General features: G+C 34.6%; 2 protein-coding genes across 3 annotated transcripts in view; one reads left to right on the top strand and one right to left on the bottom strand.

Annotated features, from left to right (window-relative positions):
- The window catches only part of LOC136039516 (uncharacterized), a 63,084-nt gene extending 48,293 nt beyond the window's left edge, over nucleotides 1-14,791 (bottom strand). The window contains exons 1-2 of one of the 2 annotated variants that reach the window (XM_065723313.1): nucleotides 14,717-14,791; nucleotides 5,398-7,491 (exon numbers count right to left, since the gene is read on the bottom strand). In XM_065723313.1, coding sequence (XP_065579385.1) covers nucleotides 5,398-7,453 — 2,056 coding nt within the window. In that variant the 5' untranslated portion in view covers nucleotides 7,454-7,491; nucleotides 14,717-14,791. Of the gene's footprint in view, nucleotides 1-5,397; nucleotides 7,492-14,686 lie in introns of both variants that reach the window. The other variant, XM_065723312.1, reaches the window with a different exon arrangement.
- Nucleotides 14,792-17,276: 2,485 nt separating this feature from the next.
- Nucleotides 17,277-25,268, top strand: part of LOC136039515 (RNA helicase aquarius-like) — a gene marked incomplete in the record, with an annotated part of 134,775 nt that continues 126,783 nt past the window's right edge. The window contains 1 exon segment of the mRNA XM_065723311.1: nucleotides 17,277-17,359. Within this exon segment, the coding sequence (XP_065579383.1) occupies nucleotides 17,306-17,359 (54 nt within the window).

Here is a 25,268-nt window from a genome sequence, read left to right as displayed (position 1 = left end):
GATCTATTGACAACAGCCTCTACAAAGGGCTGTCTCGACCCTTTAAGGGTACCTGCAAGACTGGGGACCTTGCAGTCAACTTATTCCCACTTAAAGAGTGGCACTCCTCGAGGAAATTATAGCCTAGTAAATGACAAAGCATTTGCGCAGGATTCTGAGTAATGGATAATTCTTCTGGACTTGGTCAGCTTTGACAGGCGTTTTCGGGCTGAAAAATTTCTTCCTAGCTGATTTATCTACAATGAGCTGCCTCCCCTTAATAGCATAATATTTGTAGGCATGAATATATAATGAGTTGGAGGTCATAGGCTTGAGATTGTCTGTGCAGGATTTCGACTCTTGTTAATAGAAGAGCATCACCAAGTGCTAAAAACCATGTTGTAACCACATGGGCCAAGGATTGCAAGTCTCCATTCATACTGGGCCCAAGTCTCAATTCATACTGGATGTCCAAGGGACTTCTTGCTACCCAGTCCTAAGCTGGTTTAAGTGCTTTGGTGTAGACTTGAGAAGATATATGATCCCCGTCCTGCACCGGTGTCCGGGATAATTGCTATTCCTGAGGTCAAAATGATTTCAATGATTTAAAGAACATGAAAAGAAACTTGGAATGTTACAGCGTTAAAAAATGACTACCATGTCGACATTTTGAATGACGAATTCAGAAGATTCGAACTGGATTTATCAGGAGTTTCAGGAACTCATATCCCAGGTGTAGGAAGCCTGAAATTAGGTAACATAGAATTTGTTTACTCAGGAAGGAAGGATGGGGTATATAGACAGGGGGTAGGGCCCATGATGAATAGGGAAGCTGCTAAGCCTTGTTTAGGCTGGGAAAGTATTAATAATAGAATGGTTATTGCCCATTTTATGATTGAAAAGTTCAGGATATCAGTTATAGTAGTACGCTCCTGTAGAACTGACTGACAGAAATACTTATGACTTAAATGAATTTTACTTAAATAGACAGGATCAAACAGTTCGTGGTAACGAACTGTAGTAAGGAGCGACCCGGCTCAATAGTAACCAAAACTCTAAAAAATGGAATTTTGATACCAATAGCTACATCAAAAGAATCGCATTTTAATGCTGGTTTTAAATATATAAGTTTCATCAAGTTTAGTTTTACCCATCAAAAGTTACGAGCCTGAGAAAATTTGCGTTATTTTAGAAAATAGGGGGAAACACCCCATAATAGTCATGGAATCTTAACGAAAATCACACCATCAGATTCAGCGTATCAGAGAACCCTACTGTAGAAATTTCGAGCTCCTATCTACAAAAATGTCGAATTTTGCATTTTTTGCTACATGGCAGATCACGGATGCGTGTTTATTTGTTTTTTTTTTTCCCCAGGGGTGATCGTATCGACCCAGTTGTCCTAGAGTGTTGCAAGAGGGCTCATTCTAACGGAAATGAAAAGTTCTAGTGCCCTTTTTAAGTGACCAAAAAAATTGGAGGGCACCTAGGCCCCCTCCCACGCTAATTATTTTCCCAAAGTCAACGGATCAAAATTCTGAGATAGCCATTTTATTCAGTGTAGTCAAAAAACCTTATAAATATGTCTTTGGGGACGAATTACTCCCCCACAGTCCCCGTGGGAGGGGCAACAAGTTACAAACTTTGACCTGTGCTTACATATAGTAATGGTTATTGGGAAGTATACAGGCGTTTTCAGGAGGATTTTTTTGGTTGGGGGGAGGGGTTGAGAAGAGAGGGATATGCTGGGGGAACTTTCCATCGAAAATTTGTCATGGAAGAAGAAAATTTCCATGAAGGAAGAGCAGGATTTACTAGCATTATTAAAAAAAAAAAACAATTAAAAAATAAATGTGAAAAAGCTTTTTCAGCTGGAAGTAAGGAACAGCAATAAAACTTAAAACAAACAGAAATTATTACCCATATGAGGGGCTCACCTCCTTCTAATACATCGCTCTTTACGCTAAAGTATTTTTAGTAATTTCAACTATTTATTCTACGGCTTTTGTGATTCAGGGGTCATTCTTAATGAATTGGGATAAAATTTAAGCTTTAGTGTAAAGAGCGAGGTACTGACGATGGGGCGAATCCCCTCATATATGTAATAAAAACATGAGAATACAAAAGTTCTTTACGTAAGCTAATTTATAAGTTACGTAAATCTTTTACCAATAAAAATATTCGTAAAAAATTAAAAGTTCTAGTTGCTTTTTTAATTAACCAAAAAATCAGAGGGCAACTAGGCTTCGTCCCCCGCTCTTTTTTTCTCAAAATCATTCGATCAAAATTACGAGAAAGCTATTTAGCAAAAAAAAAAAATATGCAAATTTCGTTTTGATTATTCCTCTGCGGAGAGCCAAAATCAAAACATGCATTGATTCAAAAACGTTCAGAAATTAAATAAAAAAAAAACAAGTTTTTTTAACTGGAAGTAAGGAGCGACATTAAAACTTAAAACGCACAGAAATTACTTCGTATATGAAAGAGGCTGCTACCTCATCAACGCCCCACTCTTTACGCTAAAATTTTTTACTGTTTTAAAAAGAAGAATTGAGAGAAAGAGTCAAAGATGGTTGGAATAATTTTAGAGAAATAATTTGTGTTTCTAATGCTGTCTTAGGGAAGAAAGTTAGACCTGCAAATAGGAATATTAGTGAAAAGGCTTTATGTTTAATAGAGAGGAGAAGAGACTTGTGCATGAATTATCTGGGTGATTTATAATACGAAAACAAAAGGAATGTAAAGAAAGGGGGTAAAAGCATTAAAATATGAATTAAAAAGGTGTGAAGTGGGATCTGGAACTTGCAACTAGACGGCATAATAGTAAAATATTAGACTGGCATGTAAATAGAGAGGGACTTGTCCCAGTTAAATATAGGAACGGGCCACAATTAGTGATAAGGAAAGAGTTAAAGAGAGATGGGTAAATCATTTTGAGAATGTGATAAACCAAGATAGAGTTGCAGGAAATGATACAGAGAAAAATGAAACAGTTTATAATACCTTGGATGTGAAGGAAGATTTGTTTTGTGAGGAAGAATTAGCAACAGTACTAAAAGGGTAAAAAATTTAATAAGTCCCCAGGTGTTGGTAGTGTGGTTAGTGAGTTTATATGGTGGCTCTGAGGTTAGAAATAAATTACTGAAGATAATGAATATAATTCTTGAAAAAGGGGAAGTACCTAACGATTAAAGGAAAACTTTAATTAAACCACTGTATAAGAAAGGTGACAAGAATGAATGGGGTAATTATCGAGGCATTAGTCTGGTCTCTGTATGTAACAAATTACTTAGTAATATGGTAATTTTTAGACTGAAAAATACTGTAGACAAAGTTTTAAGAGAAGAGCAGTGCGGTTTTAGAAAAGGTAGAGGATGTGTCAACAAAATATTCACTCTTAGGCTTATAATTGAGAAGTGCCTGAGTTCTCAAACATCTTTGGTCCTCAGTTTTATAGATTATGAGCAAGCATTCGATTCTGTTGATAGAAGAGCTTTGGCAAAGCTATTATCCTTGTATGGTATATGAGACAAGTACATTAACGTGGTTGGTGCTATGTATGAGAATAACACTGCTGTTGCTAAAATAGGAAATGAGGTTAGCAGCTGGTTTTGTATTGAATCAGGAGTTAAGCAAGCTTGTGTTCTATCCCCCTTTATATGGATCATTTTGATGGACTTTATCTTAAGGATCACATGAAGGCAATGGGAGACCACAGAATCAAATGGGATGGAAAAACTCTGCTGGGCTTAGATTATGCTGACGATTTAAGCATCCTAGATAAAAGTGTGAGTGAAATGAATGCACTTTTATAGGTTTTGCAAGTTCAAGGTGCCAAAATATGTTTGAAAATTAATATTACGAAGACTAAGTCAATAAGGCTAGGAATAAGTAAAGAAGAAAAAGGTGACGCTGGGTAACAACAAGAGCCAAGAACTCATATGGCACCTGTGACGAGGTTGGAAGAGCCAAGAGTCAAGAGCTTCTTCCCACTAAGTTTCATTACGATCTCTCCACTCTAAGCGTTTTCTAAGATTTCCAGTTTCCCCTCCAACTCCCCCCAATGTCACCAAATATGGTTGGGATTTAAAATAAGAGCTTTGACACAATACAACACAATACAATTTTGACACAATATCCTTCTAAATATGAAATCTCATTAATATCCAATCACCTATTTGCAAGTTATAAATACCTCATTTTTTCTTATTTTTCAAATTAACCGTCCCCTGGCTCCCCCAGGTGGTCAAATCGGAGAAGCGACTATTTCTAATTTAATCTGGTTTGGTCCCTGATGTGCCTGCCAAATCTCATCATCCTAGCTTATCTGGAAGTGCCCAAAATAGCAAAACCAGGACAGACAGGCCAACAGACTGACGGAATTTGCAATCACTATATGTCACTTGGTAAATATCAAGTGCCATAAAAAGATTGATAAGGTGGGCAGCTTCACTCACCTTGGTAGTCTTATTAGTAAAGACTGTGGGAGCAGTGTAGACGTTAAAAGTTGAATAGCCAAGGCACAGGGTGTTTTTTTCACAGTTAAAAAAAATGGAAGAATAGGAAGGTAAGTCTGCAAACCAACATTAGAGTATTAGAAGCTGCAGTGATGACAGGGGTCAAATGCGACTCTGAAGCATGGGCACTCCAAAAAGCAGATGAAGATTTCCTAGATGTTTTCCAGAGAAATTGCCTAAGGATTGTTCTGGGTACCTGGCTGACTGACTGTACTTCAAACAGTAGGCTGTACAAAAAATGTGGTTCAATCCTGCTCTCTATGGCTATAATGAATGAAAGATTGAGATGGTTAGGGCACATTATGCAGATGATGGATGACAGATTGCCAAAGATTGTCCTTTTCAGCCAACCGTCTAGGGCTAAATGGAAAGCATGTTATCCTTGTCTGGGGTGGCAGGACGTCATAAAGAAAGATTTAAAGGAAATGGGAACTTCCTAGGAAGGTGTAAAAAAAGGTGGCTTTGAATAGATGAATGGATTGGGATGGAGGAGGAGTGTGTGCACCTGTGTTGGCCTTAGGCAGCTTGGTGCTGGGGTGAGGTGTTATTAGTAGTATTATTATACTATACTCCAAAGAATCAGACATAATTTCTTAGTATAACCATGCACTGGCACACTTTTTCTAGGGAAGGCTAAAATATACAGATTGTATTCATTAGAGAACACAAGAAGGGCCATTTAGCAAGATGACCCCCTAAGTTCGAATCTTACACAATTTAAAAGTAAATTTGGTCTACCAAAGAGAGTAGGCACCTTTCCTATAAGCCACCCCTTTGAGTACTTCCAAGAGAGAGTATAGGCATATACCAATTTGGCAAAAAAAAAATATTTTGTTTTTCCAGCTGGATATTGAAAGAATTCATTTGGCAATAATGGAAAAAAAAAAGACAGTAATATCACCTTCTTGATTATTTTTCCTTTCTCCCAGCTTCAACCGCATACTCCATCTTGGTTTCTTTTTGCCACCTTCTTCTGGAGTTTCCTTCAGTACTAATATTGCACAGCCCTCTACATTGTCTGGCAAACACTGTTCATTTGGAGTAACATTATCTAAAATGCATATAGTGTCACCAGCATTCTCCTCGGAAATACACAAAGTACTATTCAGATCAACATATGACTCCTCTTGGCCTAATTTCAATGGTTTGTCACGATTACTACTAAAATATTTCAAAATACTGTTTGGTTTTGGGTCCACTTGAGATATTGCACGGAATTCTTGTGATAAATGACTTTTAGTGTTAGATTGATCTTTATTTTTTCTATATCTTTTTGACTTCGTCTTTGTAGGGGACTCATCCTGCTCACAGTCATCCATTTTGAAAGAATTATCCTTATTCATTTCTATTTTTACCTCATCTAAGGGTTTATCACAATTACTATTGAAGTACTTCAAGATATCAATTGGTTTTGTATCCAACTGCGATGATAAAGCAAACTCTTGTGGTGAATCATTTTTGCTATCTGACAGACTTTTTCTATTTCTTGTTTTTTCTGGCTCTGGCTCTAACTGAGGTGAAAAAACCGATTCCTGTAATAAATTATTTTGATCTGGGACCCCTTTATTTTTTCTAGATTGTTTTGGTTTCAGCTCCAATTGAGGTGATGAGCTTAACTCTTGGACTGTGCTTCTTTTATTATTTGACTTTTCTTTCTTTTTTTTGAATTTTTTTGGCTTTAGCTCTGATTGGGGTGATGAACAAGGTTCTTCAAATAAATCATTTTTAATATCTGACTCCTCCTTCTTTTTTCTGGATTTTTTAAGCTTTAGGTCCAACTTGGGTGATGAACTAGGTTCCTGGTATAAATCATTTTTATTACCTGGCTCCTGTTTATTTTTTTTAGATTTGTTTGACTTTAGCTCCAAATCAGGTGATGAACTTAATTCATGGACTACATCATTTTTATTATCTAACTCCTCTTTCTTTTTTCTAGATTTTTTTGGCTTTGGCTCCAACAGGTGTGATGAACTAGGTTCTTGCAATATATCATTTTTAGTAACTGAGTTCTCTTTCTTTTTTCTAGACTTGTTCTTCTTTGGCTGCACCTGAGATGATGGATTAAATCCTTCCATTGAATCATTTCTATTTTCCATCTCACCTTTCTTTTTCCTACCTCTTTCTATCCTTACTTTTGTATAAGACTTGCCCTGCTTAGATTCACTTGAGTTAGGACACAAAACATCACTTCTGTTTACTTTATTGTGGTTGACATGTTTCTGCTTTGATTCTTTTTTAACTTTTACTCTTGAGGAAGTTGAAATATATTCTATTTTAGAATCAGCACAAGCCATGGGGGTCACTTTCTCTTTGTATGGAAATTTAACTATCAACTGTTCACAACTATTTAAGTTATTATGTACAGGCTGACTATTTGAGTCAAAATTTTTTAGATTACTATCACTGATATGTTCCTCGGGGTTGCAAACAATGCTATTTGGATCAAAATCTGAATCTTCTTGTTCTTCTTTTAATAGTTGGTCACAACAACTACTAAAGTATTTCAAAATACTATTTGGTTTTTGGTTCATCTGACGTGGTGGACTATATTCTTGTGATGAGTTACTTATGCTGCTTGACTGCTCATTCTTTTTCTTGGCCGCTTCTAGCTTTAGCTCTGTCTTAGAGGATGAGCACAATTCTTGCAAAGAATCAGTTTCTATATCTGACTGACTTGTTGTTTTCCTCACCTTATTGGGCTTTGACTTCAGAGGAGACTTCTCAGCTTCACCTTCACTTGAATTTGAAGAAAAAATAGTATTCCTCTTCCTTTTATTTAGGATGACCTGACTCTTCTTTGAATTCTTTTGAACTTCTAACTTTGGTTCAATTAAGATATCTTCTACTACTTCTAATTCTACATCAGGAATAGCACATATTTTAGGTTCTACTTCTTCTATAGATGGTTGACTGGTGGTTGATTTAAAACCAAAATAATCCTTCAAGGTTTTTGCCATTGTAGGACTTTTAATTGATTAACCAAGGATGTCTCATTCTAAAAGGAAAGAATTGGAAGTATTATTGATAGTGAGATTAAAAAATTGATATTTTGTATGTTTTAATTTCAGTACATGTTTCAGAAAAATAGGCTATTGCCTTGTATGTGCTCATAGGTATCAAGAAGGGTGGATCCACCTGAAACTGTGTTGAAACACTACAATCTCCCTCCTCCAAAACAAGTTGTTAAAAAATGTACTTTTTTCATGCCCCCTCTCCCTGGATTGGACTTGCACAATATGGAGAAATAAGTGTTTCACTCCACCTAAAATTATCAAACAGTTCATGGTAACAAACTGTAGTAAGGAGTGACCCAGCTCAATAGTAACCAAAACTCTAAAAAATGGAATTTTAATACCAATAGCTACATCAAAAGTATCGCATTTCTGAGATAGCCATTTTATTCAATGTAGTCAAAAAACCTTATAACTATGTCTTTGGGGACAACTTACTCCCCAACAGTCCCCATGGGAGGGGCCACAAGTTACAAACTTTGACCAGTTCTTACATATAGTAATGGTTATTTGGAAGTGTACAGACGTTTTCTGGGGGATTTTTAGGTTGGGGGTTGAGAAGAGGGGGATATGTTGGGGGAACTTTCCTTGGAGGAATTTGTCATGGGGTAAGAAATGTTTCATGAAGGGAGCACAGGATTCTCTAGCATTATTTAAAAAAAATGAAAAAATAAATCTGAAAAAGTTTTTTTTTCAACTGAAAGTAAGGAGAAGCATTAAAACTTATTATGAACAGAAATTATTACGCATATGATGGGCTCACCTCCTCCTAATACCTCGTTCTTTACGCTAAAGCATTTTTAGTAATTTCAACTATTAATTCTATACCTTTTGTGATTCAGGGGTCATTCTTAAGAAATTGGGATAAAATTTAAGCTTAAGAGTAAAGAGCGTGGTACTGACGAGGGGGTGAGCCCCTTCATATAATTAATAAAAACATGAGAATATAGAAGTTCGTTATGTTAGGTAATTTGTAAGTCATGTATATCTTTTACTAATAAAAAGATTTGTAAAAATTAAAAGTTCTAGTTGCCTTTTTAAGTAACCAAAAAATTGTAGGGCAACTAGGCCTCCTCCCCTGCTCCTTTTTTTTCAAAATCATTCGATCAAAACTATGAGAAAGCCATTTAGCCAAAAAAAATAAATATGCGAATTTCGTTTTAATTATTCATCTGCAGAGAGCCAAAATCAAAACATGCATTGATTCAAAAACGTTCAGAAATTAAATAAAAAAAACTAGTTTTTTTAACGGAAAGTAAGGAGCGACATTAACACTTAAAACGAACAAAAATTACTTTGTATATGAAAGGGCTGCTTCCTCATCAACGCCCCACACTTTACGCTAAAGTTTTTACTGTTTTAAAAAGTAGAGTTAAGAGAAAGAGTCAAACTTTAGCGTAAAGAGCGGGGCGTTGATGAGGAAGCAGCCCCTTTCATATACAAAGTAATTTTTGTTTATTTTAAGTTTTAATGTCGCTCCTTACTTTCCGCTAAAAAAACTAGTTTTTTTTAATTAATCAGGATTCATAACTAAAACTTTAGGAAAAACAAGCCGGCTGGGGAATCGCGATAGGGAGACTTGATGAGTTTGAGAATTTCTTGGGTGGGATTTTAATTTAATATTATGACGCTTTGGAGAAGTAGGGTAAGAGAAGGATTTAGGCTACCTTGGGGATTTGAAGATGGGGTGACAGGCAAGGATATAGACGAAAGATAATGAGGATTTTGTGCAAATCGCAGGTATTGGTGAATGACTTGCTCTTAGGTTGTTAAGTATTTTTTTAAATTCTTATAATTTTTGGCTCTTATCGAATTTTATTTATCTTTTTAATTTTTTAGTTTTTTCAGTTTTTTTTTTTTTGTTTTTATACATTGACTTTCTGCATTTGTTTTGTTAGCTTTTTCTTCGGCATTTTCCTTGTATATATTATTTTGTTCACGCTGAATAAGAAAGGCAGTTGTCCTCTCGAAATATTCGCTTTTTGTGTTTTTTTTTCAGTATTCTAGTTTGGCCTTAAAACCCCCATTTTTGATCGTTTTCTTTCTTTATAATTAAATAAAAAAAACAAGTTTTTTTAACTGAAAGTAAGGAGCGACATTAAAACTTAAAACGAACAGAAATTACTCCATATATGAAATGGGTTGTCTCCTCCCCAATGCCTTGCTCTTTACACTAAAGTTTTTAATTGTTTTAAAAAGTAGAACTGTGGCAAAGAGTCATATTTTAGCATAAAGAGCGAGGGATTGCAGAGGGGACAACCCATTTCATATATGGAGTAATTTCTGTTCGTTTTAAGTTTTAATGTTGCTCCTTACTTTCAGTTAAAAAAACTTGTTTTTTTTTTATTTAATTAAGTATAAGGCACATACTACTACATGCAAAGACTTGCATTGCCAAAGAAGTAATTCAGTTAACTTTGATATCATTAACTAGCTACATTTTTTTGCCATAAAATCAAGGTCCCCATAATTTGATTCTAATACAATTTTTTTGTCAAATTTGTTCAAAACCCATTTCATATAACATCTGAAACTGCCATGAAAGATACCATCCCCTCTAAAAAAAACGTACCCTTTTACGTTTGACCCCATTTACACCCTTCAGTTGGACCAGTGAAAGCCTACACAGTTACACAATAGGCGAAATCCAATATTTTACGCCATTTAAAATTATTGGGTTAAAGGTGAATGCATATTGCATGTAAAGACTTTCATTGCATAAGACTGAATTCAATTTATTTTGACATCATAGACTAACAATTTTTATTCCATAAATCTAGGTTCCTGTAATTTGAAACTATTTGTTTGTTTTATTAAAATTTGTTCAAACCCCATTTTCTGTTATGTCTGAAACTGTGGTGAAAGATTTACACCAAAAAAAAGAAGAAAAAAGCAGCTCAAAATGAACTTTTTTAGTTTTGACCCCACAAAACCATAGATAGAATTTACTGATCACAAAATAGCCTGTGATGATCTGGCCAGCAAAAACTGCAAACACAGCATACAAATTTGATAGCTGTATTTTTTTCTTTTTAATTAGATATTTTCTTACATTAAAATAAAAAGTGATGCCTAAAGCATATTGAAGGCTAATCCTGAAGGACTCTTTCCAAATCAACATTTTTAGACTGCAAAACCAGTACATAAAGGTGTGTTGATCTGATATATGAAAAGACAAAAAAAAAGAAGAAAAAGTCAAAATCAAAAAACAATAATTTTTAGCCAGTGAATTTGTTTACATGTTACAAACACTTTTTCAGCAAAAGTTTTTATGAAATCAAGATATTCTGATTTGTGGACTTGAGGGCCCTAGACTGGATATACATACTCAAAATCCTTCTTGGCAACATACTTTTGTTAATGATCTTATTAAGGCTTCTGATTGTGAAAACTAAACCACAAATTCCCCCATTAAATCAGTAGATGCCAAACCCTCAACCAATTCTAAACCTCCTCTATGAGTAACTGAAGAAAACATGCCTAATCTAATAACACCACTGGAGCATATGGATTGATCTTTAACTTTTGATGGAAGCTGCTTGTCATTTCTTTCTTCCTCTGACATGTGTTTGAACATGTCTTTTGCAAAAAAAAAAAAAAAAAAGCAACTGAAGATGCTAAATTTTTCGTCAAGGTTAGTGACAGAGACAGCTATGTTCAACAGATAAAAAACATAATCTAATTTCTTAAATCCTATTTTGAGCCCTCTGCTGTCTAATTACAACCAAATATTTAAACAGTCAGGTGCCAAAAGGAAAAAAATATAAAATGGTTTTTAATATGTATATTGACCTCCTTAGGATAGCCTCTTTAAAACCACAATCAAGCTAGAAACCCTTCTCTTGTTCAAAGCTGGAGTTACCAAGGATTAAGAGAAATATGAGTGGAACCTGAGATAATTAATTCAAAGTAACCAGCAGTGAGATGCCTAAATGTCTGCCTCTGTCTTCTACTACTTCTACTACTACTAATAACTCACTGCAGCACCAAGCCACCTGAGGCCAACACAGCTACGCACGCTCCTCCTCCAACCTAATCTATTTAAAGCCTCCCTCTTTACACCCTCCCAGGAAGTTCCCATTTCCTTTAAATCTTTATTTATGACATCCTTCCAACCCAGACAAGGACGACCTGCTTTCCATGTAGCCCCAGACAGTTGGCCAAAAAGGACAATCTTTGGTAATCTGTCATCCTTCATCCGTAGAATGTGGCCTAGCCATCTCAACCTTTCTTTCATTATAGCCCCAGAAAGCGGGATTGAACCACACTTTTCATACAACCTACTGTTTGAAATACAGTCAGTCAGCCGGGTACCCAGAACAATCCGTAGGCAATTTCTCTGGAAAACATCTAGTAAATTTTCATCTGCTTTTTGGAGTGCCCATGCTTCAGAGCCATATTTGACCACTGTCATCACTGTAGCTTCCAATATTTTAATCTTGGTTTGTAGGCTTATCTTTCTATTCTTCCAAACTTTTTTTAACTGTGAAAATGTCCCTCTGGTGGTCAGCATGATTGCACAATGCCTGTAGTGCAAGAACTTTTTGCTACATGATTTAATTTAGTTTTGTCCAGGAAGTTGCACTCAAAGGTTTGTTTCACTGTTTATTGTTTTATTATTTGTTTTTTTGTGCATCTAGTCTGTTCAATTTTTTGGTCTCATAACCTTAACCAATGACTCTGAGTAAATTAATCTTCTAATATAGGAATCAGATAGTATTAAAAAATGTACCATTCAATAATCTTTTCATATATAATAACCAATACTGTTGTAACTGGAACCCAGCCCTCTCATCCCAACACTAGACATGGCTCTTGGATATATACAAACTTCTCTGATTTTGTTTGTTTATTATTTCAAACTGACATTATATACTAACTGCTAATGACAGAAACTTACAGTAACTGTGTAGGTGAGCAGCTGTTTTGTAGAAAGCCCTGTAGTAGCAAGAAAGCAGTGTCATTTCATTCTCCAATAGATTCTTCTCAAGTTTAGCATCTACATATTGACAATTTATCTCCTCCCCAGGCCCCAAATATTGCCCTCAATAGAGTATGCATTGTCTGATTTAAGAAAAATTGAGATGCGTTGGTAGAAATACTCTATTGAGGGCAATATTTGGGGCCTGGGGAGGGAGATAAATTGTCAATATGTAGATGCTAAACTTGAAAAGAATCTATTGGAGAATGAAATGACACTGCTTTCTTGCTACTACAGGGCTTTCTACAAAACAGCTGCTCACCTACACAGTTACTGTAAGTTTCTGTCATTAGCAGTTAGTATATAATGTCAGTTTGAAATAATAAACAAACAAAATCAGAGAAGTTTGTATATATCCAAGAGCCATGTCTAGTGTTGGGATGAGAGGGCTGGGTTCCAGTTACAACAGTATTGGTTATTATATATGAAAAGATTATTGAATGGTACATTTTTTAATACTATCTGATTCCTATATTAGAAGATTAATTTACTCAGAGTCATTGGTTAAGGTTATGAGACCAAAAAATTGAACAGACTAGATGCACAAAAAAACAAATAATAAAACAATAAACAGTGAAACAAACCTTTGAGTGCAACTTCCTGGACAAAACTTAATTAAATCATGTAGCAAAAAGTTCTTGCACCATAGGCATAGTGCAATCATGCTGACCACCAGAGGGACACTTTCACAGTTAAAAAAAAGTTTGAAAGAATAGAAAGATAAGCCTACAAACCAAGATTAGAATATTGGAAGCTACAGTGATGACAGTGGTCAAATATGGCTCTGAAGCATGGGCACTCCAAAAAGCAGATGAAAATTTACTAGATGTTTTCCAGAGAAATTGCCTACAGATTGTTCTGGGTACCCGGCTGACTGACTGTATTTCAAACAGTAGGTTGTATGAAAAGTGTGGTTCAACCCCGCTTTCTGGGGCTATAATGAAAGAAAGGTTGAGATGGCTAGGCCACGCTCTACAGATGAAGGATGACAGATTACCAAAGATTGTCCTTTTTGGCCAACTGTCTGGGGCTACATGGAAAGCAGGTTGTCCTTGTCTGGGTTGGGAGGAAACATTGATATGGATCAGACTTGCATTTTCAGAACTAAAGGCAGAGAAAAAGCAACTGGTAACTGAAAATTAAGGTAAAATGTTGTTTTGTCAAAATTTCAATAGGTATAGACCTGTCATGTAGGTGAATTTCAGGGCACTCTAGAGGGAGAAGGAGTGGAGGTGGGTACTTCAAAATACCTTCCTGGGATATACTTTATCCTATAGAACCATCCCTGAAAGTTTCATTTTTCTAACCTAAGCCCTTTCTGAGATAGTAAGAAGTCAATTGACTAGAATTTTACCCTTCTTTTCTATTTGGGTGGTCCCCCTCTGGAATAGCCTATCTGAGTCTACCATCTAAGCTGAGACTCCCCACTCCTCCAAGGCTGGAGTCAACAGGGACTGGGAGAGGGCTGAGGAGGCTGGACTGGGAAGCTAAGCCAACATAATTACATCACTCACCACCACCAAGAAATCTACAGGAAGATCTACCATCTTATCTTGCTGACAAATGCAATTTAAGGTAAGTACATTTCATTTTACTGTCTGGTTTCTGAATCAAAATTAAATCTATGCTAGGCCTATCATTCCCTACAGTGCTTTTTTTCAAACACCTTGACTGATAAGAAGTCATCCTGTTTTGTACAGTATCACATAGGAACTAGCCAATAACATGAAGACCTTTGCATGAACTAACACATAGCCTATGCTAGTCTATTAATAAATAAAAAAAAGGTAGGCAGTGGTGTAATTTTGTTAAAATCCCCAGGGCGAGGGACAAAGTTGGAGCCAATTTTCCCAAGGAAAGAAAAAATGAGCCATAGGCCTAATACCATAACAGTAGATATACTAAACAAAACTAATTGTCTCTGAATGTTTGAATTATGCAGGCTTATCTTGATTTTTGACAATATTTTATAAGAAACTAAATTTAAACTGGGGACAGGGTGAAATGGATTCTTGAGGAGGCAGCTGCCTCCCTCTTGGCTCATATCAAATTAGCCTATGCCCTGAAGGGTAGGCCTTGCCTAAAGTAGGTTAAGAAGCAAGGGGTGCTGTATGAACAGCTGAAGATATATTGGGTTTACATCGCAAATAAAAAGCAAGTGTAACAAATAAAAGCCTAAAAAATTGCTTGTAGAGTACTTAAATATCTTAGATATATTCCAAACTGACTCTGATGATACAGAATTCCAATGAACAGCAAGCAACATTCTCAAAAATAAATCAGGCGGGAATCTTAGTTTGATGCGACATCTAACGAAGCTTTGTTTTGAACCTAGATGACTTATTTGTACTACCAAGCGCTTAAATATAAATTTTTAATTCAATATTAGCAGAACATATATTTTATAATCAGGACCAATTGTCCCGTCAAAGAGCTTATACAGTAAATATCTATGATTAATATCTCTATTTGTCCCGTCCATTTCTTATTTGCGTTCCACAATTACAAAATAAGTTACCATTTTTAAGTCAGGTGCAGACTTTATCCCATTAGCCGTTTCAATCAAACGAGCCCTTTCCGGAGTTTATACGCCCATCTCTTTCACATGAAGTGCCTCTGGGTATAAAAAAATATACATTGAAGCCTTATGGCTCTGTGCTATAGGTTACACTAGAGCATTGCCTGCCATGAGGAAGAAATGTTTACCTTGTGCTTAAATTCCTATTAACTTTGTTTATTCCTGTCGTTAAGGACTGATGATAAAAATTTTCGATTGGTTGAGCTTAGTGAAACTGCGAAAATAAAATCCAATACCAGTTCTGAAATTTAATTCAATATTATTGCAAATAGTTGAGATGTTAGCTATATTTTCCTGTTAGCTCAATTTCATCGTGTATGAGGCTTAACAAAGTTTTTTAATAATGACCTTTAGTGCAGGAATAAGCCTTCTTCTAAAAAAACTAAAATTGGCTGGTATTCTTGAACAAATATTGTTTAGTTTAAATAATGAAATATAATTTTAAAAATTTTTTTTATAATTTAAATTTTATTTAGTATGTTAATTATTGTGTGATATGCACCTACGAATGATTCTCCAGTGGACAAAAAAGACAAGTTCTACTCAACTTTGACATTTGCTCTATCTCGGCATTCCCCTCACGATGTTTTAGCCGTGGTGGGCGATTTCAACGCAACTGTATCTAAGCACAGCGAAGCTTTGAAATCTGTAATTGGACCTGTTACACCTGACTTTTTGAACTAAAATGGGATCCAACTCCTCCAGTTGTGTTCAAAGCACGAATTTGTCATTACCAACACCCTGTTTCATAGAAAGGACATCTATAAACCAACATGATATAGCAATGATGGACGAACGCGGAAGATGATTGACTATATCATAATCAACCAAAGGTGTTACACATCATTTACGAATTTTAGAACATATCGTTGCACTGAGATAGGGAATACTGACCATAGATCAGTTGACGCGAACTTCTTCCTGTGTCTTAACACCCATCTTTCAGAACGACACCATCCAAAGTTGGACACCCAGAAACAAAAAATCGAGGCATTCCGCCAAAAGTGCTCAATTGAAATTCAAAATAGATTTGAATGCCTGAGTACCCTTGTTTACCTGGACACGTTCTGAAAGACAGATAAAAACGGTGTAATAGAGAATGCCACTAATACCGTCGTTCGCAAGATGTATTCGGAAGAAGCACTGTAAATCATTGAACAGCGCCGGAGAGCGTGGCTGGCCGGAGATATGCCCTGCTACAGACAGCTAAACGGGATCAGTAACAAGGTTATTCAACATGATAAACAACAATGTCTTGATAAAAAAGATGCAAAGCTAGAAGATGCGGCATAAAAAGATAACGTCGTGTCGTTTTTCAAGCATGGAAGATACCCTATTGATAGGAAATCACCAAAGATAGGCGCAGTTAAATCTGTCTCTGGCAAAATGCTAGAAGATGAAAACGCGCAACTTGATCGATGGAAAGAGCTCTTCGCAAGACTACTAAATGCCAAATATTGCCGCGTTTTATTTGGTGTTGTTTCAGTCTAGTTTCAGTCTTTATTCCTTAAAAGCGTTTTTTTTTTTACATATTTAGTAAGCTCAAAGCCATTTTATTTACAATATCTCGTAAGGGACCTTGCTATTTTCCGTAACTAGATCCCGAAAATTAAAACTTGTTCGTCCAGGTAGTTTCACCTCTTGTTTTATAAAAATGGTGTCAGAAAATATTTTTGACACAATGGATGACACAATGATACAATGGATGTATTTTTCCAGATATGTGTACAGCACTGTTTTTCTGTGCCTACTGTAAAGTATACCCTTGGCTTTAGCGAATTACAGTACTTTGTGTCTTTTGAATCGTAAGAAAAAGCCAGTTTTCGCTTTCAACATTCTCACATGGGCAAATCTATGACAGTTCATATTATTGACTTACCAATAAAGTGAATATACCACTCGATGCCTTTTTTTATGCTCTTTACGAATAGGATAATCCCTTCTATTGCAAATTCAGATTTAAGCAATTTTTGCCCTAGCCTAAAAAAGCTGGTAACACTCAAGAAGCATTCGCCGATTTCGAAAACTTTTGCCAGTAAGCTGCCTAGCTCTTTTCCAGCGTTTATTTGCCAAAGGCAATACCCAAACGAAACAAAACAAAGGCTCAAATAAAACGGAATCAAATGCGAAACAAGACTTGAAAGGTAGCCCAAACTGAAACTATCTTTTCTGAAATAAAACGCAGCTTATACCGTCCTGATCCAAATAAATTTGGCAAAAAATTTAAATCCATGAAGACATGGCTTCTAATATTTTAACAGTAGACCAAATTGCTACAGACAGGGTTACCCAGGTAAGGCTTAATTTATCTTAAGCTAGTGAAATCATTGGTATAATTGTACGTATTCAGTTATACGTTGATATAAGAAATTTCGTATACTGCAGAAATAGCCTAGGCTTTATGAATCTTTGCTATTATCAATGTGAGGTTGCCTAAGTAGGAGGCTAGACTAAGAAACCGTGCTTGGACTTATTTTAATTTGGCTCTGAAAATTTCTTACATGATTATTAAATTTTTTATTTATAACTGCTGCAAGATTCCCTTTATGAAGAAAACACTATGAAAACAGAAGAGTAGTGCCACTCAACCCTCTTTCCCTGTGTAACCTTGTCTAAGATGATAACTAGTAACAATCCAATCAGAAGGAACAGATATAGCCTTAGGTTGATACCAGAGGGTACCCCCCCAAAAAAAAGCAGGCCATGGTATAAATACTAAGGCTGCATTTTCATACCATTGACAGTATCACCATATTCTTTTCAAAATATTGGTAAATATCTAGAATAGTGTTTCTTCAGAAGGAGACATTCTAGAACAAAGAGACATGGTATATGTTCATAAGTTATAACCTAATTGAGTCTATTGAACAGGAAACATATTAAAAAAGTAAATTTGCAGCCTGATACCCCTAAACAATGACATTACAGCAAAACTGATGTCATTTTAAGATGTTTCTAGCTCTTTAAAACTACTGAAAGTTTGTTTTCTACAAAACATTTAGTATTATGTCTAAGGAAAATAATAATTACAATTCCTGAATCAGCTGCAAATGGCAGTTCTTTCTCACTAGACAGTTTTTTTTAACCTGTTTTTAAACTTTTGGCAACTATAGACTGTTTTATCTTTTGGAGACCCATGAGAGGCTCAAAATGGAATTTGCCCTAGAAACAATTGTTGAATTTCTGTTCAAGTACCAAGGGCAGTGAAAAGAGAATCTAATTATTTAAATTGGTTAAGTTGAAATATACACAATCATTTATACCTTTAAGAACAAGAACAATCAGGAAACCAATTTTTATGAAAATTTCTGCATAGAGTTATAAAAGAGCATAATAAAAGCCATCAATCAATATATTCACTTTTATCATAGCTAAATTATGCTGAATTTCTGCAAATATACCAAGAAAACAATTCTTACTTGGTAATACACTGAAATATTATAGTTACCAAATTCTGAAAGCAATTCTACCATGCTTGTTAAGTTACTAAATGAGAAAATAGACTACCAGAAAATGATTGATATAAATTGTTTGAGTAAATGTTTCCTTATCTTTATTAGCTTGTAAGCTAAAAGATTTGCTTCCAGAGTTTGAAATTTTGCCCAGAGAAGGTCTTCCAAAGTATCTACCTCCACCCTTCCCTCTCTAAACTATACTGCTATTTGATGACCTTTTATAAATTTCTATTATGAAGCTGAAATCTTCTGGAATAGGTTCACAGCACACACATGGCCCAAAGAAAGTGTTTTGAGCATCATAACTTTGATAAATAATGATTTGTAAGCATTTAATTATTCTGGAAAAATACCTTTTAAATTAAAAAAAGAAAATCTTAACATTCCCCAAGATTCTTGTTAAGTTGCTGGAATTGCAGTTCAAAACCTAGAGTCAGAGAACAGTAGACTCAAACCAAAATTTGGGAAAAAAACATAAATATTTTCCAACAGGTATAGACCTGTCTTTTTTACAATATTCTAACCCTTAGAAATAAGCAAAGAGTAAATATCAGTGTTGTACATTCACTCCCAAATTCTTTTCTTAAAATGTTCTATCTCTTAGCACAACTGTTTTCCAATGTAGTGAAAAGCCTCTTGTATCAAATTTTATAGTCCCTTTCAATGGTCTTTCCAAATATAATAATCCCTACCTTTGTAAATTCTATTTTGAGCAGTTAAAGGTCCCTAATTATGAAACCTTTGTATTTGTTTTGCTGTTGGCACAACTAGAATACAAATATATTGTTTGGTTCAAATTCAATTCCTAGTTGATATTCCACATCCCTTTGACTTGCATGGATTTATTGTAGTCAAATCTAATAAAGTGGATAATTTATAAGTCTTTTGATTCTACCATTTTTCTTATGGGTACTTTTGCAGCAAATATGAGTCAAATTACAAATTGTGTTTGTTTTGAATAGAGTTCAGAAAAACTTTTCTTAAACTAATTTTTAAATGTTTTTATACTGACAATAAACCTTGTACAAAATTTTCCAATTTGAGTAACATGATTTTTTGTTAAATAGGGCTCAAATGTAGGTTTAACTTTGCCTTAAAAAATTTGGTATTTGTTGCAAATCAAATTTATGGGATATTTATCCTTGGCAGTTTATTACATGGTAGAAATTGAAGACAATAAGGTACCCTTAGTATTTCATCACTGCTGCTCAAAGCTGCTTTTTAATGCTCTTTTCAACTTTGCTGAAATGATCAATAGCTTTGAGTTGAGCTTTTAAATATCTCTACAATGTTGCCTGTGTGCTAGTTATTTTAGTGGCTATTAAGAGGAGCTCTATCATGTTGCATTGACTTCTAGTTCTGCTAGTCAGTAAAGAGTTTGAATAATATTGAGGGAAGCTAGGAGGGAGGATTGTAAATTTACAAAGTAGGGTTTCAGCCATGATGATTATTATTATTGCACCCTTTTCATTCTAGAAAAGGCACTAAAAGTTCAGCTTTTTTGGCGCCATATGGCAATTTATTATGGTGTTATCAAGTCAAATCTGTAAAAAAAAACTAAAAAAACAAATAGATATGAAAATTATATTATAAATGAGCCTTTAAATTCTATGAGTTCTATGATGTTCCAGTGCCCTAACCAGCCTTTCCATTCCAGAAATGGTACCCAAATTGCACTTTTTGAGTACCACATTGATCTTTATGATGGCATTATCAAGTCTAATTTTTAAAAATGATTAGAAATAAAAATTATATAAGCCAGTATACTACACTCCTCAATGCCATGTGCCCTTTTAGCAACAAAGAAAAAGAAGTAGCAGAAAAAAAATGAGATATCAGTGCTACCCAAGTAAAAAAAAGTTGTTTTTCTTGTTGTTCAAAGTGGGTGGCTGTAAATTTCCTGTTTGGGGTATTAACAATGGTGATTATAATGGAGTACTTTTTGCTTCACTCCAATGTAATTTCAGGCTCTTTAAAAATTCTAGCAAATTCGATTTCAAAATAACATTTTAGTATTAAAATTAATGAAAATAGTAGTTACCATTCTTCAATCAGCTACCAGTGGCAATTTTTCTCATTAGACAGTTTCTAAAAACTCATTTTAAAAATTTTGGTTACCATGGGCCATTGTTTGCTCTTTGATAGTTTGCAGCAACTACTGTAACCATGATTAACCAAAATATGTAAAATTGATGTGAGCTAGAAAATGTTGCTTCATATTGTCTTCAAGACAGAACCTAAATTCAAAGTCCAAATTATATCATGGGAAGGTGTTTTTAAGCTCTTTTCCTATTTCTTAGGCTTTGGAAATTGCATATAATATTTCCTATACCTGTTACAATATTGCCTATGCTGCCTGCACAGAATATTGTCTATACTTGTGTTTGCATATTACCTTAAACTATAATATTGGTGCAATATTCCTTTTCTTGACTAAAAACTATAGTAACAAAAGAATGGTGGTATTCCTTTTTCAACATTGTTTCAAAATATGATGGTTGCTGCAATGACAATTGTACCTCCTCCCCCCCCTGCATAATGGAGCAAGGTATAGTCATTGGCTATGTAAAAAACTTTACTGATTTTGATTTTTTTTTTCAATTATTTTGCATTATAAACTTGTTGATGAGAAATAAATACAAAAAGATAATGTAAACCAACATCATCATCAAAGTTTGGTATATAGCATAGGGCCATATTTGGTCCCAGTAGGTGGGGAGGTCTGCAAAACAAATGTCATGGTGGTGATCAATATATTTGTTAACAGTGTTGAATAATACTACTCTTGTTTGTATGAATAAAAAATAGTTTTACTTCCAAAAATGGTGCTGCTACTCATTAAAAAAAAGAAGAAAAATGGTGCAACTTTCATACAAAAGGTAGCACCAAAAATGGTGCTAATGTCTAGGAGCTAATTCTGGAGTTGTTTGGTCAGCAGTTCAAAAACCACAATGTAAAAAAAAATTTCCAGTGATAGATGTTTAAATTATTTTATTTTATTATTTGGATTTTTTAAAATCATTACCTTAAAGGATTAACCTCTCTCGCTTATTATAAGCTTTTTAGTTTTTGTGGCAAATTCATTATATTTAATTGTGGGGTCTTATATACCATGTAGAGCTTGGATAAGAGATCTGAATAAATGGTAGAAAATTGAAAGTTAGGTTCTATGTTCTCAGCAATCCTAGAAAAGCAATCTATTTTCTTCTGTTTTGTGCTGGGGATAGAGATGTTCAGATTTAATGAAACTTGCATCATTGGAAATTGTGGATTTTTTTTTCAATTCAACAGAGCAGAGTTTCTCTGTTAAAGTTGGGGGAAGGGCAGTCCCTATAAACATTGGAAGCCCTCAATACATTGTCGGAAAAAAACCTGAAAGTGGGACTATATATTAGCTGGAAGAAAATGAAAATAATAATCATCAATCCAGCAGGTAATTCCTCCAACTCACCCACATTTGACTTAGTAGGGCACACTATTGAAGTTGTCAAGTCTTTTACTTACTTTGGATCTGCTGTCTCAAATACCAGCTCAATTGAACTGGAAGTCCAGTTGCATATCTCTAAACATTTACCATACCTGCTTAGAAAAGATAAAAAATCATCATAAAGGATGTAGGCCTATGCTTTGAGCAATTTGACAGCATTGGGAATTCCCTGTTGTTCCTTACCAACCTTACTGAACCTTACCAACAAAGGATCCATATTAATTATGATATGCTTACATTAAGGGGGAATGGTATAGAAAAGCTCACGGCTATCTCTTCCATGTTAAATATTTTTATTATGTCTTAGCATGTTTAACTTGTTTGCTACTTTTTTTTTTCTTTTCTTTTTTTACAGGGCTTTCCGAATTAAGCTTTTTCATGTAAATTTTATTTCAACTTGTCTAGGAAAATGGTGCATACAAGTTTGATAATTTTATCGCAGACTTGTAGAGATTTTTGAAAACAACAACTTGACTTTTAAGTTCTTTTTTATAATTAGCTTAAAAAAGATACATTTTTGTCAATTTTTTTTTTACTGCTACAATTTTTTACCATCACTTTTATTTTGGAAACTCCTCAGCGGTTAGATATTTGAATAGGGGTATAGTAACCCTTCAGGTAATAAGTGGTTAGTGTTTTAACTTGACTAAATTGATAGTGCAAGTTAATGTTTCAATGCATTATGCAAGTAGGAGCAGTCTGTCAAGTTAGGTTATGGTTAAAAATTTTGAAAGATGAGAATAGTATGCAATTAATGAAGAACTTGGCCCAGTCAGTTTTTCAAGAGTACTTTATGAAACATGGTAAACAAAATGTACTAAAAGAGAACTTGGTATGGTTACTATGCAGAAGCACAGGAAAAAACTAAAGTAAATATACAAAAAGCTTGGAAGACCACAACTTCGAAAACATTTACTTGACATGAATGAAACAACTCTCCAAGGAGAGGCTGTTGCAGAACCAACAAGACTGAAAGTTATAGTTGCTGGTCGCAATTCAGAATTGGATATTTTAAGAAATTCTTGCTGGATGGTCAATGTACCCTTTTTCTAAAGAGCCAAAAGGATCTAGTAGTCAAAAATATATAAATGTCACTTAACTAATTTTTTAATATAAACCTTTCAAAGACCTTAGACTTTGATTTATAGTCAAGGGCGTAGCTCCAGCATTTTTATTGGTTGGGCAAGAAGGGATCCATGTCCGGAAGGTCAATGGACAAGGACTATCCTTTAGGGGAAGTAGTGGTGGTTCTGGCCTATTCAGTTTGCTTATACTTACAGTAAGTATTCAGTATTATTATATAAGTATCATAGTAAGTGAATAACTTATTACCAACATCGATCTCTACTTTATTTTAATAAAGATAAAATGTCAAAAACTACAAAATGATTGTAAATGTTATATTAATTAATCCAGATTTGCGTCCCTAAAATTTCTGCATTCAGGGCAAACCCCTCACCCCCTCCTCTAAAGCCACCTGTGTGGAAAGGTGTTTTGGAAAGGTTGCAAAAGACACAAGCCTAAAAGTATTTTAAAGATGTCTGAAAATTCTCATGATTCTGTTCCAAATTTTCTCCCGTTAGTCTAAGGGAAATCAAGTATCTTTGTTGAAACGGCCCATCACAAACATGAGCTAAAGCTGGGGGTGGATCACTTTTTGGATCACGTTTGCTAATTAGTTTGGTCAAAGTTGAGGCTGCTTTCACTGTTAATATTGTCTTAACTTTTTGTTAACTAATGTAAATTAATTAAATAATTAATATTCTTTAAATCAAAAAACTAATCTTAAATTAAATAGTAAAACTTAATTCAGTGATCAATATCTTTTTAAACTAATATAATAAATAAAAATTTAGTATATTGCATTAATTAATACATTATTAATTAAAATTAATTAAATCTGATTAATTTAATAAATTAGAATAATTAAAAACACAAAAAGAATATGAAATAAAGTGTTGCCATAAGAAGACGTAGGTGGGAATCAAATCTCTTTTCAATACCTCCTTCGTTTTGTTCCACTTTTTGTTGCTTTTTTAAAGTTGGTTCTCAGCCAAAGAACATTGTCGCACTTATTCTGAATTAATAATTTACAGAATATATAGTAGCCCAGCTGGCCCGATCCTGAGACCACGTGTGCATGCGCTCATCCTCCTGTTGGGGGGGATGTACCAAGCAGCTAAAAAGCAAAAGAGAGCCCGTTACTTTCCTACGTCTTCAGTAGGACGTTTTTCTTCAAGCGATAACGAAGAAAAGATACTATTTAGAAAAGATGGTACTCAGTTAAAATAAAAAACACTACAAAATAAATTAATAAAAAGTACCAAAGGGCACCCAAAAAGTGTACTTTGGGCTTTTTTTTTCATTTTTGTAAAATAAAAAATTATAAAAAATGGCGTTGTTCTAATATTTTCTACAAATTATTGAATGGCAACTGCCCTCCCCTTGTCCTTCCCCCTCCAAACGACGCTAATGTTTATAGCCTATAGGTTTGTCTTCTTTTATGGGGCTTAGGTCTGAATTTTCATATACTTTTCTTAGAAGTTGTTTAGATGAATTAAATAGAATTAAACAGCCAAACAAAGCAACAAGAGCTGGCCCGATCCTGAGACCACGTGTGCATGCGCTCTTCCACCTGTTGGGGGGGATGTACCAAGCGGCTAAAAAGCAAAAGAGAGCCCGTTACTTTCCTACGTCTTCAGTAGGACGTTTTTCTTCAAGCAATAACGAAGAAAAGATACTATTTAGAAAAGATGGTACTCAGTTAAAATAAAAAAAATACTACAAAATATATTAATAAAAAAGCGGCAAAGGGCACCCAAAAAGTGTACTTTGGGCTGTTTTTTTTTTTCATTTTTGTAAAATAAAAAATGGGTGTTGTCCTAATAATATTTTCTACAAATTATTGAATGGCAACTGCCCTCCCCTTGTCCTTCCCCCTCCAAACGACGCTAATGTTTATAGCCTATAGGTTTGTCTTCTTTTATGGGGCTTAGGTCTGAATTTTCATATACTTTTCTTAGAAGTTGTTTAGATGAATTAAATAGAATTAAACAGACAAACAAAGCAACAAGAGAAAAGGAATGGAGGGTGCATACATAATTTATATTTTAGTTTTTCTAACAGATTTCTTAACCTTTTAATCAAATTCGCGCAAAACCAAGACCTTTAAATCATAACACATTAAAATTGCCTTGTAAATGAAAAAACGTGCGATTCATAATCCTTCAATTTTCATCCTGTTTAGTCCCTAGTAGAAA

The sequence above is a fragment of the Artemia franciscana genome, chromosome 19 (assembly GCF_032884065.1).
Source record: "Artemia franciscana chromosome 19, ASM3288406v1, whole genome shotgun sequence".
NCBI classification, from domain to species: Eukaryota; Metazoa; Arthropoda; class Branchiopoda; order Anostraca; family Artemiidae; genus Artemia; species Artemia franciscana.
This window is presented reverse-complemented; position numbering and strand designations above follow the sequence as displayed.